Here is a 13,820-nt window from a genome sequence, read left to right on the forward strand (position 1 = left end):
CCTGGAGAAGAGAAGGCTCCAGGGACCCCTTAAAGCACCTTCCAGTACCTGAAGAGGGGGCTGAGGAGAGAGCTGGGGAGGGACTTGTTACAAGGGCATGGAGTTGCAGGGCAAGGGGGAATGATCTTAAACTGACAGAGGGTAGGTTTAGATTAGATACAAGGAAGAAATTATTTACTGTGATTCTGGTGAGGCACTGGAACAGGTTGGCCAGAGAAGCTGGGAACTCTCCATCCCTGCAAGTGTTCAAGGTCAGGTTGGATGGGGTTTGGGCAGCCTGGTCTGGTGGAAGGTGTCTCTGCCCAAGGCAGGGGGTTGGAATGAGATGATCTCTAAGGCCCTTTCCAACCCAAGCTGTTTTAAGATTCTATTATTTTTTTCATTAAACATTAAATTTCTTCAGTATTATTCTTCTTTGCTTAAGAATACATATTTTCTTAATTACTAGCTAACTACAAACTTGGCTCCATATAAGCTAAGATCAAAATTATGGTCTACTCTACCATATGTCTTTCCTGTGCAAAGCATTTGTAGGGGGTTGTTCTTCACAGAGCTTTCCATCAATTTCCAGCCTGATGAATTCTTTCTGTTGATGCCATTATAGTGGAATAAAAATTACTTTCTCCAGTTTAGCTCACTGTCTTTTGAATATATCTTTAAAACCATACAAACTTGGAGTTATTCTGGAAAAGTAATAATGCTGATGTTTGTTTCCTGAACTAACTTGCAGGTGTGAAGAACTTGTTATAATAAGTTCTTAGTCTTGAGTATACTAGAAAAAAATACATTATTTTTCACTATTTTCTTTATTTGGTTTCACTAGTGCCAGAAATAGAATGGGTTCTGTATTTTTAAATTTTTCAGTAATTTTCAGGCAAACCACAGATCACATCCTGCTACAAAATGAGTATAAATTTCACTTTCCAACATATCAATATGATTATTCTATTCACTGTAATTTTATTTACATATGTCATTATTCAAAAATCTGAAAAACCTGAATGGAACGTAAATAGTGAAGATGGCTACATTTCCAATTTTTTAAATCTTTTTTTCCTCCATTTCACTTACAGGTAATAGTTTGCACTTTCTCTACCCCTCCACCCCTCTCCCATGCTCCCACTGAATATTCAATTCATAGAAATTTTTTTTCCACCTTCAAGTAAAATCCGTGGGTTATGGTTAGCTGTAGAAGAGTGTTACTGTTGAGCCCCTTCTGCTCTATGAAGTGTAGGAGTCTCCAGCTCCTTTAAGAGATTACGGGTGGGCCATGCATGCATTGACATATGTTCACATATTTCAGGTCACATCCTGTATCTGTCTACAGATACCAGTGTCTCTGAAAAGAAGATCCTTAAGTTATTTCATTTATTTTCTCAAGCTGAGAGATGCCAAGCACACTTTCTCTATCAGTCTAGAAACAGTAAGTCCTGGATCTTTTACCTTTTTTTTTTTTTTTAACCTTTTAAAAAATGTCATGATGAGTGACATCCCCTGTAGCTCAGCATATTATCTGCATCATGTTCATTATGATCCTGTGCATGTAAACAGGGGCAAAGCACCATGGCACAAAGATTTGGTTTAAGACCAAGAGAGTCTATTATGTTGTTTTTCATCTTGTTGGTTTGTTTGTTTTGTTGGTTTTTTTTAAGACAAGCAGAGTTAGACAAGCAGAACTGGCATGCAATTACTCTCATCCTGTAGCCTAATATCACCACTGCTGGCAGGAGGCCACAGGCTTTGTCCTGACTTTGCAAGGCCTCAGGACTGAGCCTCATTTTGTCTGACCTTTTATTGACCTGTTTGTGGCTTTCTTTTACTTAGTTGCAATAGCAATATCTATAATGGGAAGGTAGCTATTTCTAATTGTTTTACTTTTGTTTAACTTTTTATGGCGCCATTGTGGCTTTTATATGGAGAGTGACAAGAAGTTCTACTGTGGAGAATGAGATGTTTATAACTAATATAATGATGTACAACATCATTTATATCTAAGATAACGATGCGTAACATATTAGCATGTAGAGGAATACAGGCCTGGTATGACAGCAGAGTCCCCTGAGAGTGGACTCACAGGACACTGTAGAAGAGGCATAGGATGATGAAAAAAGGAGCACAGCCTTGGCACTGGAGAATTTGGGGCTACAAAGAGCTCATCACCAGTCAGCTAAAGCAGTGCAGATCTGGGAAGTGGACAAAGATAGCTGAGGGATTACACAAAGAACAAGTATGTACCCTACATAAATGGCATCCCATACAATACAATTGGATGTAAAGTGGAGCAGTAGTCAAATGGATAAAGAGCAAGGTGTGAAGGCATTTTAAATACCAAACAAAAATAGCCTTATAGCAGTTCTTTGCTTTTCTCAGCAATGAATTTGTTGGGAAGACACCAATGACCACCTGCAGCCCCGACACCCACTGCTTTACAAAGGCCAGCACTGTTGACCATTGGTCTCAGAGGGAAGTGGAAGGGTAAGCATCACACCAAAAAAAAACACAGACAGGGAGAGTGTGACTACAAAAAGTTGAAATAGTTTCTTATTTCTGTTCTTTTTCTTTCAGAAGTAGCAGTAGCATTCTTTCATTTTTTTTTTGTTTTTTCTTTCATTTTGATAATAATTAATTCTCACATTTGATTAGACTGTTATGTTTTCCACTACACTAATAAATTCTGAGTAATGTGTGTTTCTTTCCATTATTTTTTTTACAGAACCAGTCTCTGTGTATAATATTAGTAATTGGAGCAGAGGATGCATCTTTTTGCATTTTTGGAAATTTGGGCTTAAAAATCTCTCTAAGGTCCCAGACAGCATCTGGCACAGTCAAAAATAGAATAAAGATATCCTGTCTCCCAGTCTGGCACATTAACTACAGGACCATTCTTCCTGCCTTTGCTTTATTTATTACATTGAAATAATTATTATGCATACTGAGCTATTTGAAAGTACATTGCTATAAATACTAGAAAAGTGAGCACATTGTAATTTGAAAAATACCAACTCAATTTTTTTTTGGTACATCATTCAACCCATGGAGCCATTATGACAGACCCCAGGGAATAATACTGCCATGACTCATGGTCCGATAATACACAATTTAGTGCACATCAGCATGATGACAAAGACAGGCATTGCATAACAAAATTACAAAGGTGAGTCCTGCACAGCAGAATGAGCTGTTTCTTTCCTCAAAGCTCAGGGCTAACCCACAGCTTGTCAGCTGGTTACTAATGAACACGAGCTTTCAGAAACACAACTGCTCTGGACCGCACACTTAAGTTTTCCTGCAGGCCCCACTCTTAAGCCTGCTGAGCAGGACTCAGGTTCTTTCTCAGTTATCGAGATTATCCTGCACACTTGGTTTCCTTGGACAATTTTGCAGTCCACTTTCTCCCCTCAGCATCCCACTAAACTGCAGTATATGATTATATCAACTTGTGATTTGAGACAGGTTTTGCAGGCAGGTTTCCTTTGAGGTCCTTACTCTGAGCAGAGGCAAAAATGTGTTTTGTTTCTTCCATGACAGTAAGCTTTATTAAAATGCCTGGTCATTAAATGCTCAGGAAGCACTTTCCATGGAGATACAGCCCATGTCGAGGTGGGCAATTAAATCTCCTTGAGGCACTGAAGCAGTCAAGTTTAGGTGAGTGAGTAGCCCTTGCAGCTGCAAGGCAGATGGTTTTCAAGCTGGAGCACTCTTGAAGAACAGTGATGGTGCAGAGGTGAAAGCAAGTGCAGTGCATGTGAAGGAACAAATGTCCTCAGCTGCTACATGGGCTCACAGGTAGGCAGTCCACAATACTTTAACTGTAATTTAATACTGTAAACACAGGTCACCTGAGGGCTAATTTCTGATGAAAAAGTAAACATGAATCCAGGAGTTGCCATTCTTTTTTTGGTCTTTTTTTGGGAGCAATTTCTTTGACTTTGAGCTGACAGCTTGAACCCAAAGAGAACTTCACTTTAACTTGTCTGATAGCTAACAATATATGTGAAATGATTCCTTGTTCCCCAGGCAATTTTTTCTGGTACAAAGATACTGACCATAATAGAAAATAATTTGTGGAGAGGAGAAAGAACAAGCTGAGGGAGAAAATGATGTTATGAAGATAACCAGCTCCATGTCATGGTCTTAAAATGGGAAAGCCATGCAGGAATGCCAGCACTGGGTATTGTCCTTACTGGAAGATTTAATTCACAAAAGCTCTTGGGCCACTTCTCCCAGAGTGACAAAATCCATGAGTAAAATCTTCTCACAGGCAAGAAATATCTGTCAGCAGCAGTCCTGTTGCATAACACACATTTCCAGTGGGCTATGATGCATTCAGTGCAGTCACTGTCAAATGCCACAGTTCTGGATTACTTTGAGTTTAGGAAGTGCAAAGTGGTTTGTCGACAATATTTCTATTTCTAACATTTTGTGAAGTTGTAGCTAGAAAGTATCACTTTCTATACCATAGGTGAGGACACCAAAGTACAGCAAGATTCAGAGGTTTAGTATTATTTATAATCTTTGAAGTAACACCCAAGTTACCCATCATGAGTGGTAGCCAACTCTGTAGGGTCAAGTGGTTTACATACAGACTTAGGGCCACTTGTCACAGACCTTCAAGAAGACCTTCACATTTCTTATGCAGTAGATCTTCCCAAAACTCAATATATCCTTGTCCTATGATGATTCTGCCTCTTTTAAAGCATTCTACTTCAAAGCTCATCTGGCAGAGCAAACAACCCACTAAGATGTGGCAACTGCTGCTAGCTATGCCTGGTTAAGACCAGGATCTGTAAAGATTCAGAGATGCTGCCTTACCTATTTTTTTTTTTTTTTTTTCCTATTAAGTTACGCTTCTTCTTTGCCTGCCCTTAATAGGTAAGTTCTCATGATTGGAAATGTTTTGCACAGAAAGGTCATGTGCTGTAAGTGCTACATTGATGAATCTTTCCTCTGTTTCTTTTTTTATCCTTGATTTACCGGACATTTTGAGAAGGAGCGGCATCTTTTGTGATGAGGCTGGCAACATGCCACAGTGATGAAAGATGCCCTTGTAACCGGAACAAAGAAGCCCGGTTAGGGATCCTGATCCCAGCGGGGGCTTTCGTGGGATGCTTTACGCGCCTAAAATGTCTAGTAAAATACTAGTTGCAGACAGAGACCTCAAAACCCCCCACCAAACCCAGGCCCTGACTTCACGGCACCTTACGCGGTGGCTCACAGCGGGCTCACGGAGCCGTGAGCGGCTCCCCGGGAGGGCATCTCCGGGCCCGGCCAGGGCTGAGCGCCTCGCCCGCCCCCGCAGCCCGGGCGCGGCGGTGCCGGCGGCCGCAGCGCGGCGTCTGCGTGCGGGGGGGCCCATGGCCAGCGCGCCCCGGCCGGCCGCACCATGCCGAGCAGGGCCGGCCTGGACACCGCGCTGAAGATGTCCCTGCGGCGGAAATCCTCCAAGATCCACTCCTCGGCCGGTGAGGAAAGGGCGAGGCGAGGCGGGCGGGAGCGGCGCGGGGAGGAGGCGCCGCGGCGGAGGAAGGCAGGCGCGGGGGAAGGGAAAGGAAGGGAGGAAGGGAAGGGAAGGGAAGGGATGGCAGCGGCGCCTCCATGGCGCGGCCAGCCGGCCCTGCCGCCCCAGCTCCCCGCCGGCCGCGGCGCTCGGGGATCCCGCAGTGCCCCCTCGGGGGCTCCCCTCAGCGAGGCGGTGCCGCGGGGCCCGGGCACAGCGCTGCCCGCCCGGGCCGGCCCCAAGGGCACCGCGCCCCCGCTGCAGAGCCCGGCCCGGCGCTGCCCCCCGCGCTGCCGCCCCGGCCGGGCATCCCGCCGCGAGAGCAGCCCCGAGGGGCACGGCGTCCCCCGCCGTTCTCTCGGCTCTGATAGTTTCCACAGGAAAATTCCTTCTAGTCAGAGGGCAGTACCGCCGGCGCAGGGGGGACAGGGGTGCCCCCACCCCACCGCGCCGGTCAGGGGCGTCTGTCCCGTGATCAGGAGCGGGGAGAGCATCAGGCACTGCAGTGAGCCTGCGGAGAGGTAAATCACAAGGTTTCTTAAGAGGTTTATTTAGGAAACTGTTTGCCAACTACTTCATGAACAAACAAACAAAAATATGTGTACAGAAATGGAAGACTTTGAAGGTAGAATTCTGCTCCCAAAGGACTTAGGCTGACTTCTGTAGGACCAAGGTGCATTTCTATTTCAGCTGTGGTATGTTCTGCTTGGGCATAGATGAAGCATCAGTGACATTGCTGGTGACTTACAGACACCCGTTCCTGTGCGAAATATTTAGGTGCCTAGTACAGTCTCTGTGGTGAGAAAAAGTGTAGAACAATGCTGCTTCAGCACTTTTTGTTTCAATGAGAAATGTGCACATTTCCTGATTGGCTCTGCTTTGGGTTAAATCTCAGACCATCTTGGAAAGCATTTGCTTTTGGATGATGCTGTATTTGAAATGTCCTTTATCCACTCATGGCTGTTCAGCTCATGGAACCAGGCTAGAGCTAGCTGAAAGGAGAAAGCCACCTCCCCTTTGGCTTCTCTGCACAACCTGGTCACTCTAGTAACAATTCACTGTTTGGTCTCACTGCTTGGTAACAAGGACAGAACTTCAGGGACTTCTGCATAGCTGCTGAAGTAAGTTGGATGCTGAGCAAAGAGGTGTGTAATGCCTGCTCAAAGGAAATGGTAAGGTTTCAGGGTAGGATTTAGCATATTACCAGCTTTACTTATCTTCAGCCTAAGCCATTCAGATGAAACAGTTGCAGTTAAGCAGATTCCACTTTCCAGTGTTTGGGGTTGTGTCCACTTCTGCAAGTCCGATCTGAAGCCCTGTCCTGTGATAGGGAGGCTGCTCTTCCAGAGCTGCAGTTTGGCAGATCTTTTTGTGACTTAACATTTGGCATCCAAACCTGGGCACCCTTCAGATACTGGATTGGCACTTGGAGAATGTTTAGCTTCAGTGTGGCATACATAAGGAGTTGAAGCTTCTGCTTTTGTAAATCACAGAATCACACAGGATGGGTTGGAAGTGATCACAGAGAGTCCAACCACCCTGCTCAACTGGGGTCCTCCTAGAGCACATTGCATAGGATTGTGTCCAGACGTTTCTTGAATATCTCCAGTGCTTGGTCATGGACGGTCCACAATCATTCTTGTGGGTATAGGTGGTTAAGTTGTGCCTCAATGATGCCATTCCTCTTTAGTCAAGAAGAACACTACCTCTGTGATGGTCTAACAATGTCTTTTTGTCTCAGATTTTCTACTCTCCTGAACTTGGTAGTGTGACTTCCACGTGTGCTAAGACAGAATAAAGTGTAACTGGTATATTTGATAGAGTTTTAAACCTGTATAGATAGAGTTTTAACACCGGTATAAAGCACTTGCCAGTAAAGCAGATGATGTAAAAGGGAGAATTTAGAGATGGGAAGTCACCTTCTGCCACTCAGATGATCATTGCTCATCTTTTTTATGCATTTGCTCATTCATTGATTTTTTTTTTCCCTTGTACAAGTAAACCTCTTTATTGCTCTAATGTTGTACCAACCAAGATAAATTGATTTGATTTAAATTATTCTCAAAGTCTCTAGCTCCTTACTGTTGTAACCACAGACATCAAAGACTAACTTGTTCTTTTCCTTCCTGCCTCCTTAAAATTACTAAAAATAAAAAAATGTCAATATGACATTGGGTGATTGTACAATGGCATTTTTTTTTTTAGGGAAAAAATCGAATTTCCGCTTTATAATGGATTAAAAGTACAACTGATCTTGATAATACTTGCTGTGGTCTTTCAACTGCTCACTGATACACATCAGCAAGAAAAATATTTTTAGTGTCAAGATAGTAACAGAATCTTCTTTCAGGACATGAGGAGCTGAAATATAAACATCATTTAATGGTATGAAACAATACTCCTGTTATATGTTTTTAATCTACTTTTCCTGTGACATACTTGCTTATAGTTTATGCTGTGTTTTTGATCTTAAGAGTCTTACACCTTTCTTTGTAAAGGATCTATCTCTTCCATTTTTCAGAGAAATGTCTATGCAAGAATTTTTTGGGGCTATTTTTGTGCTGTGATATAATTACTATGATTGCAACTGTTGGGAAGCGTCATACAGAGCAGTTAAAACTCTACACAGGATTTGTACTTTCCTCAAAGCTTTTATCCTTGAGCAAAGATGCTTAAGCATTGGAACAGGCTCCTCAGGGGAGTGTTTGGGTCACCATGCCTGGAATTGTTAAAAAATGAGTAGATATGGCTCTTTGCTATAATGTTTAGGGGGCATGGTGGTACTCAGTCAAAGGGTGGACCTGATGATCTCAGAGGTCTTTTCCAGCTGTAATGATTCTTTGATTTTATCTGTAGTCGTTTACAGGTTATACGTAATTCCTGTAGATACATATGAAATGCACAGGTTCCATAGGTGAAATACATCCTCAGCTCTGCATGATGGCTGTTTCTGCTTCAAATAGGGTGTAATTTGGTTTTGTGAAGGACAGGTTCAGGTGGTGTAAAAAGCACGAAGGCTACAAAGCCTTAACGTTGAAGCTCACCCTCGTCACCTCACGTGATACCTACATCCTATTTTCAGGAGGATCAGCAGTTGCCTTGGATGCATTTTTAAGCAAACAACCCCTATGAAGGGGTTAGCAAAGTGCTGAGCAAACAGATTCCTTAATTACTATTGTTAAAAGTGTTAAACTAAGAGAAAAATCCCTGTTCTGCTGAGAGAAGTGTACCTGGCATGAGTAGTGACAGTGGGGACTGACCAGGGGGGTGTATTTCCTCAGCAAATGCTTTAACTGCCGTTAGCATCACCAAGAGTTACCGAAACATTGAGCAAGACGATTGCAGCCGTAGCCCTGGCACACAGAAATTCTGCTTTGTGATGGGAAACTTTTCCAGGTGAAGACCAAACTCCTACCAGTTTAGTGGCAGAAGTTACTACTGAATAGACAGACTACTTCAGTCCGTGTTTGTTCATGCACACACTCAAACTGCGTGGTGGCAATTTGGTGTGTTACAGACCTCCCATTTCTTTTCATCCATGTTTAACTGGCACGCAGGGTTGTATAATGTGCAGCTTATTCTGTCACATCAAAGGCCCGATCCTATTTATGTAAACACCAGTGACAATTATGCCTTTTGACAAAGCGCTCATCACAATAAACCCCATGCTTTACGTTACTATGTTTCTATAGTAGCACAAAGGGGAGCCTTCTCAAGCTGTGTGGGATCTCACACGACTCTAAAGTGAGGTGGTGACAGTGACAGGGCTAACTGGAGGCCAGCCTGAACTTCTGCTGCCTTTGCTTAAAGCTTGTTTGGCTGTGAGAGTTAGTTTGCATTAGAATAGGAGGGAATTTAAAATACCCCTCCTTAGGATGGTGAATTAGAAAAAGGTGATTTATGCACAGTTACTGTAGAACAACTTCATAAATAACCAAGGTCCTGAGAAGAGTGGCAGAAAAAACATTTTTTTTTCCCCTACTGTGATGGAGGAGGTGAGATTATTAATAAATCCATTAAAGATCAAACCACTCATATGATAAGGAACACAGTTATTTAGGAGTTAATTGAGGACATAAGATATTTAACTATCTATCTGTTTCTAGGATCAAATTAAATGAATGTATTTAATAAAAGTCAAAAATTCCACTCTGCTGTATAGCCAATATATGAACTCTCTTATGTTATGCTACTTAAGTATTCATAACTCCATTGCAAACAGACACATTTATAGACACATGTCTATTTATAGAAACTGTTTTATTCCTTCTCTGTGCCACTCTCTCCACAGGACTTTTGTTTCAGATTTTAGTTCTCTAGCAATATCTGCTTTTAGTATACTTCCCTGTGCTGGGTGAGTCAGTGCTCTCATTTTCTGGGTAGACCTAAAAGCACTGCCCTACTAGTGTGATTTGGCAGAAATGCCACTGTAGTTCCATGAAGGATGAAAATATCTAACAGTAAAATGACTGCAAAGAAATCTGCTTCTCTGTTCAAGGTCCTAGAATATCACCAAGACGTTGGAACTGCTGGGTGTACTTCCTGGATGGAACTCACTGGGCATAGAAAGAATAGTCATTTAGCATTGCATTTCCATTGCCACAAGGCTCGAGTGCAGTCTTGATCTCTGCCAGCTCTGCGGGTTCTTTTTCTTTAACCTGGAAATCTATGGCTTGATAAGTGAAGTTGCTCTAAAGCATTCCTTCTTCTTCTTACCATTAATCCTTCTTCCCTCCCCAAGAAGTTTCAAGCTGATAGCTCCCGTTAACTCCAGATGGTATTTTGAATGATCATCTGAAAACTGATGTCAGCATCTAAAACTGATCACTCTCCAATTAGCAACTCACAAGGCATTTTTGTTGTAGTGAAGCCTTGCTGAAGGCCCTATGAACAACCAGCTCATCTGTTTCCCCAAGCACCAAGGTTAGCTTTATTACTACAACAGGGAAGTGTTTCAGACTTATTTTCCTGTCCCATATTGTATTGTGACACATTTTAATTAAGCCTGTAGTAGTACAGATACTAGAATATCTGTTACAGACAGTATCTGTAGAGACCGATTGCCAACATGTTCTTTTAAGGGATAGTTAATCACAAAGTCTTTCTTGTACATATACCTGATAGAGCAGAGCAATATACTAGATTTTGAAAAGGCAGGTGAGTATCTCTGCAGCGACATCTTTCTGCTTCTGGGACAGCTCTTAAGTGTGGCTTGCCACAAACACTTTCTTTTCAGTCTCTTATCTTTTCCAGTTAAGCTACTTAAGCCTTTTGGAGCAGTTCAGGGATGTAAGACATGGCATCTGAGAACTTTAGATAACTGATTCCTAGCTGGTGCACTCAAAGGGTAATTTGGAAAAGATCATTGAGATGGTTGAAGATTGAGAAAAAAACTCCAGGTTTTACAAAGCTTGGGGGTTTATTTTTAGTGAAAAAAAAAACCCCTTAATTATCAATATTGAAAATACATTATTTTCAGTTATTCTAGTATTTCTTAGGAAAGCTATCAGATTTTTGATTATCATTATTGCCAACTTTTCATAATGAATCCTGCTCACTAGAAAAGTTCCTGGACAGTTTTTTTTCCAGCCCAAGGAGTGGATAGATGCCTGCCTGTTTCGAAGTTCCTGTCTGTCAGATCACTTGCTGACTGGTACTTACATGACAGTAATTCTAGATTTTGGGACATTTTAAATGAGATTACTGGAAACTACAATGGAGCAAAAAGACCTGAAAACAGAAGATGCAAAGTTTTATATTTCAAGCCAAGGGCTGATAAGGCAAACCTGATGTGATGCAGATTCTGGTGAGTGACCCAGTCCACCCACCTATTTGGACTCCTCACAGAAGTGACACAATCCCTGCAGTTAAAATATCACATCCATGTACATGACATTCACAGGAGGTTCTCCCAACAGCTGCAGGTGCAGCTTGCAGTGAGTTCTAAAACCAGTTTAAATGAACATGAAGTGTCAGTAAATTAGCCTCAACACTCTCATGTTGTGATGAAGGATCACAACACATACCGTGGGTTTTAAATATATTTCTGCTGCTATTCCCCCTTTCACAGGGTACTTTTGTTAATTCTTGTTCTGATTAACATTTTGAAAACTCTTGCCTTGGGGTATTAGTGCAAAAAGCAGGTAAATGAGAACTTGTCCTCCACTTGACTAAAATGGAAGAGCTATGATTGTATCAGTTCATAATGGATCCAGTAAAATGTGTCAGTTTGTTTTAGCTAATGGTTTGATGAATCTACCTTATTTTAGAGTGCTGGAAATCAGGATTAACATGAATTAAATTAGTGTATAGGTTCTATAAAGGACAGAAGGCAGCCTGACATCTTATTTAAAATTGACTGTGAGGTCTTGATTTTTAATTTCTAATTACTCAAATGTAGATGACCAAACCCATTAATTTGATTTTATTAAATGAGCAGGTAGTTAGAAAAAGTGAAAGCAAAGGGTTTATCTCCTTATAATAACATCACCCTGATAAATTTTTATATTTTGAACAGAAGGAGGGCTCAGGTCTTATCTCTTGTCAACCCAGCACTGTTCTGCCTGTTTGTACAACACAGAGTAAAGGCATTCTAAGATCCTGTGCCTGTGAGATCTAGGAACATTCAACCCAGTGCTTATTCAAAGGATATATGAAACAAGTACCCCAGGGGTTTTTGTGCCTTTAAATACTCTAAGCATATGTCGCCTTGTTTAACAGATGCTGTTTATTTGTAAATGGGAGAAAGATGCTGAAAGAGCATGTGCAAAGTCAACGTCAGCCATCATAACTCTGAAACAGATACAGAGGTTACATCTGCATTTGTCATATCAGTTACACAGCTGGGAGTCAGGATTTAACCTGGAAGCTTGAATCTGAAATCCAGATGACATTTAGTCAACATTTCTGCATCACTGGGAAAGCTCAGCATAGTTACTGCTTCAGTGGTGCCATGGCTACTGTGTGGGAAGTGGAAAACCAGAAAATTCTACAGATGCTGAAGGGTTCAATCTGCAGCCTTAGAAAGAGCTTGGGTTAATGTAATGATGAAGGTACACAGACATTGGGTAGAGAAATTATAAACTTATGTTTCTATAGTTATAAGTAAGAATATGCCTAGAGTAAGTAAGAAATTATATTAAGTAAAATAGTTTGAAGTTTGAGCTGTAATAATGTGATTTATAGAGTAGGTTAGAGACCTAGAAGCTGTAATAGAAGTGTGTGTATGGGTACATGACCCGTCAACTTAGTGGCTAAGAGACAGAGGCAGTGCAGCAAAATTAAGCAAAGGTGATAGTTTAGTAAGTAAAAACAAGTTTTGTGTCAACTGTCTATTGGACCAAAATGTTATATATTGCTGTGTGAAGCAGAAACCCGTGACTACCTTGAGCTATGGCTGACTTGTTGCTCCTCTAAATCTCACTCCTTCAGACTGACATCTTATCTGGCTACTTGAGCAATAAATCTTCTCAAAGCATGGTGGCCCCATTCCTCATTATTCATCTTGACACTACTGCACTGAAATACATTGACATCAATCCTGGTGCCTTGTTTTGAAGCCAGACCCAGAGACAGGGGAATTAAGGTATGCAGGTGCTACCCAGGCTGGGAGGGTACCACTTCTACTTTACAGATTAACAATCAAATCTTTTTCCCAGAGTTTCACTAGTACAAATCTGCATCTGGAAGCCATCCTTGTGCCATTTACCTGACTGGTCATAGGGGAAAAAAGAAGCTTTCATAAGAGCCTAGCAGACAGACAGGTGGAGAGAGTGCTAGCCCTGCCCCAGCCAAATTTATCCTAATCCTGCACTGCCTGAAGAGGGGGCACCGTTCACTATCAGTTCTTAACTAAAATCCTGATCCTTGCGGAAGTTTTCCCACAATCTTCAGTAAAAAATAAAAAAGTTCATACTCTCTGTTTTTTTATCAAAGTAATTTTATTTACAAATCTGAAATTTGCTTATCTCATCTTTGAAAAGTCTTTAAACCCTACTGGTCATCATCAGGGTAACAAAGCAGGGTGATCAGTCTTCAGAAAGAGAAAGGAGTGCCTAGAAAGATCTGAAATATCTCAGGAGAAAGAGTTCACTTCTTACAGAAAAAAAATTTTGGGGGTCTGGGTCCCAAATAAAGACACTGGGAAAGTGCAAGTATCAGTCAATGACCATGCAAATGTGCAAAGGATCTCATTACTTAAGAGTTATTTTGGACCCATTCCATCTTGTGACATTGTCCTGATTTCAGCTGGGACAGAGCAGTGAGCAGCTGCATGGTACTTACTTTCCAGCTGGGGTTAAACTGCGACAGATATTTTTTCAGG

General features: G+C 41.8%; 1 protein-coding gene and 1 long non-coding RNA gene across 15 annotated transcripts in view; one reads left to right on the top strand and one right to left on the bottom strand.

The window, feature by feature from the left end:
• Window positions 1-13,820, bottom strand: part of LOC147654221 (uncharacterized) — a 36,576-nt gene that overhangs the window by 6,016 nt on the left and 16,740 nt on the right. The gene's annotated exons all lie outside the window — the stretch shown is intronic.
• ATP8A2 (ATPase phospholipid transporting 8A2) overlaps window positions 5,304-13,820 on the top strand; it is a 314,521-nt gene continuing 306,004 nt past the window's right edge. For 3 of the 14 annotated variants that reach the window (XM_086881728.1, XM_086881719.1, XM_086881724.1), the window contains exon 1: window positions 5,327-5,462. Coding sequence is in view for 4 of the 14 variants with exons in the window: in XM_086881719.1 (XP_086737845.1) it covers window positions 5,384-5,462 (79 nt within the window). In the remaining 10 variants the exon portion in view is untranslated. Of the gene's footprint in view, window positions 5,463-7,702; window positions 7,883-13,820 lie in introns of those variants that run through there. The other 11 variants (XM_086881722.1, XM_086881730.1, XM_086881741.1 and 8 more) reach the window with 8 other exon arrangements.

The sequence above is a fragment of the Cyanistes caeruleus genome, chromosome 3 (assembly GCF_971803275.1).
Source record: "Cyanistes caeruleus chromosome 3, bCyaCae1.hap1.1, whole genome shotgun sequence".
Taxonomy (NCBI): Eukaryota; Metazoa; Chordata; class Aves; order Passeriformes; family Paridae; genus Cyanistes; species Cyanistes caeruleus.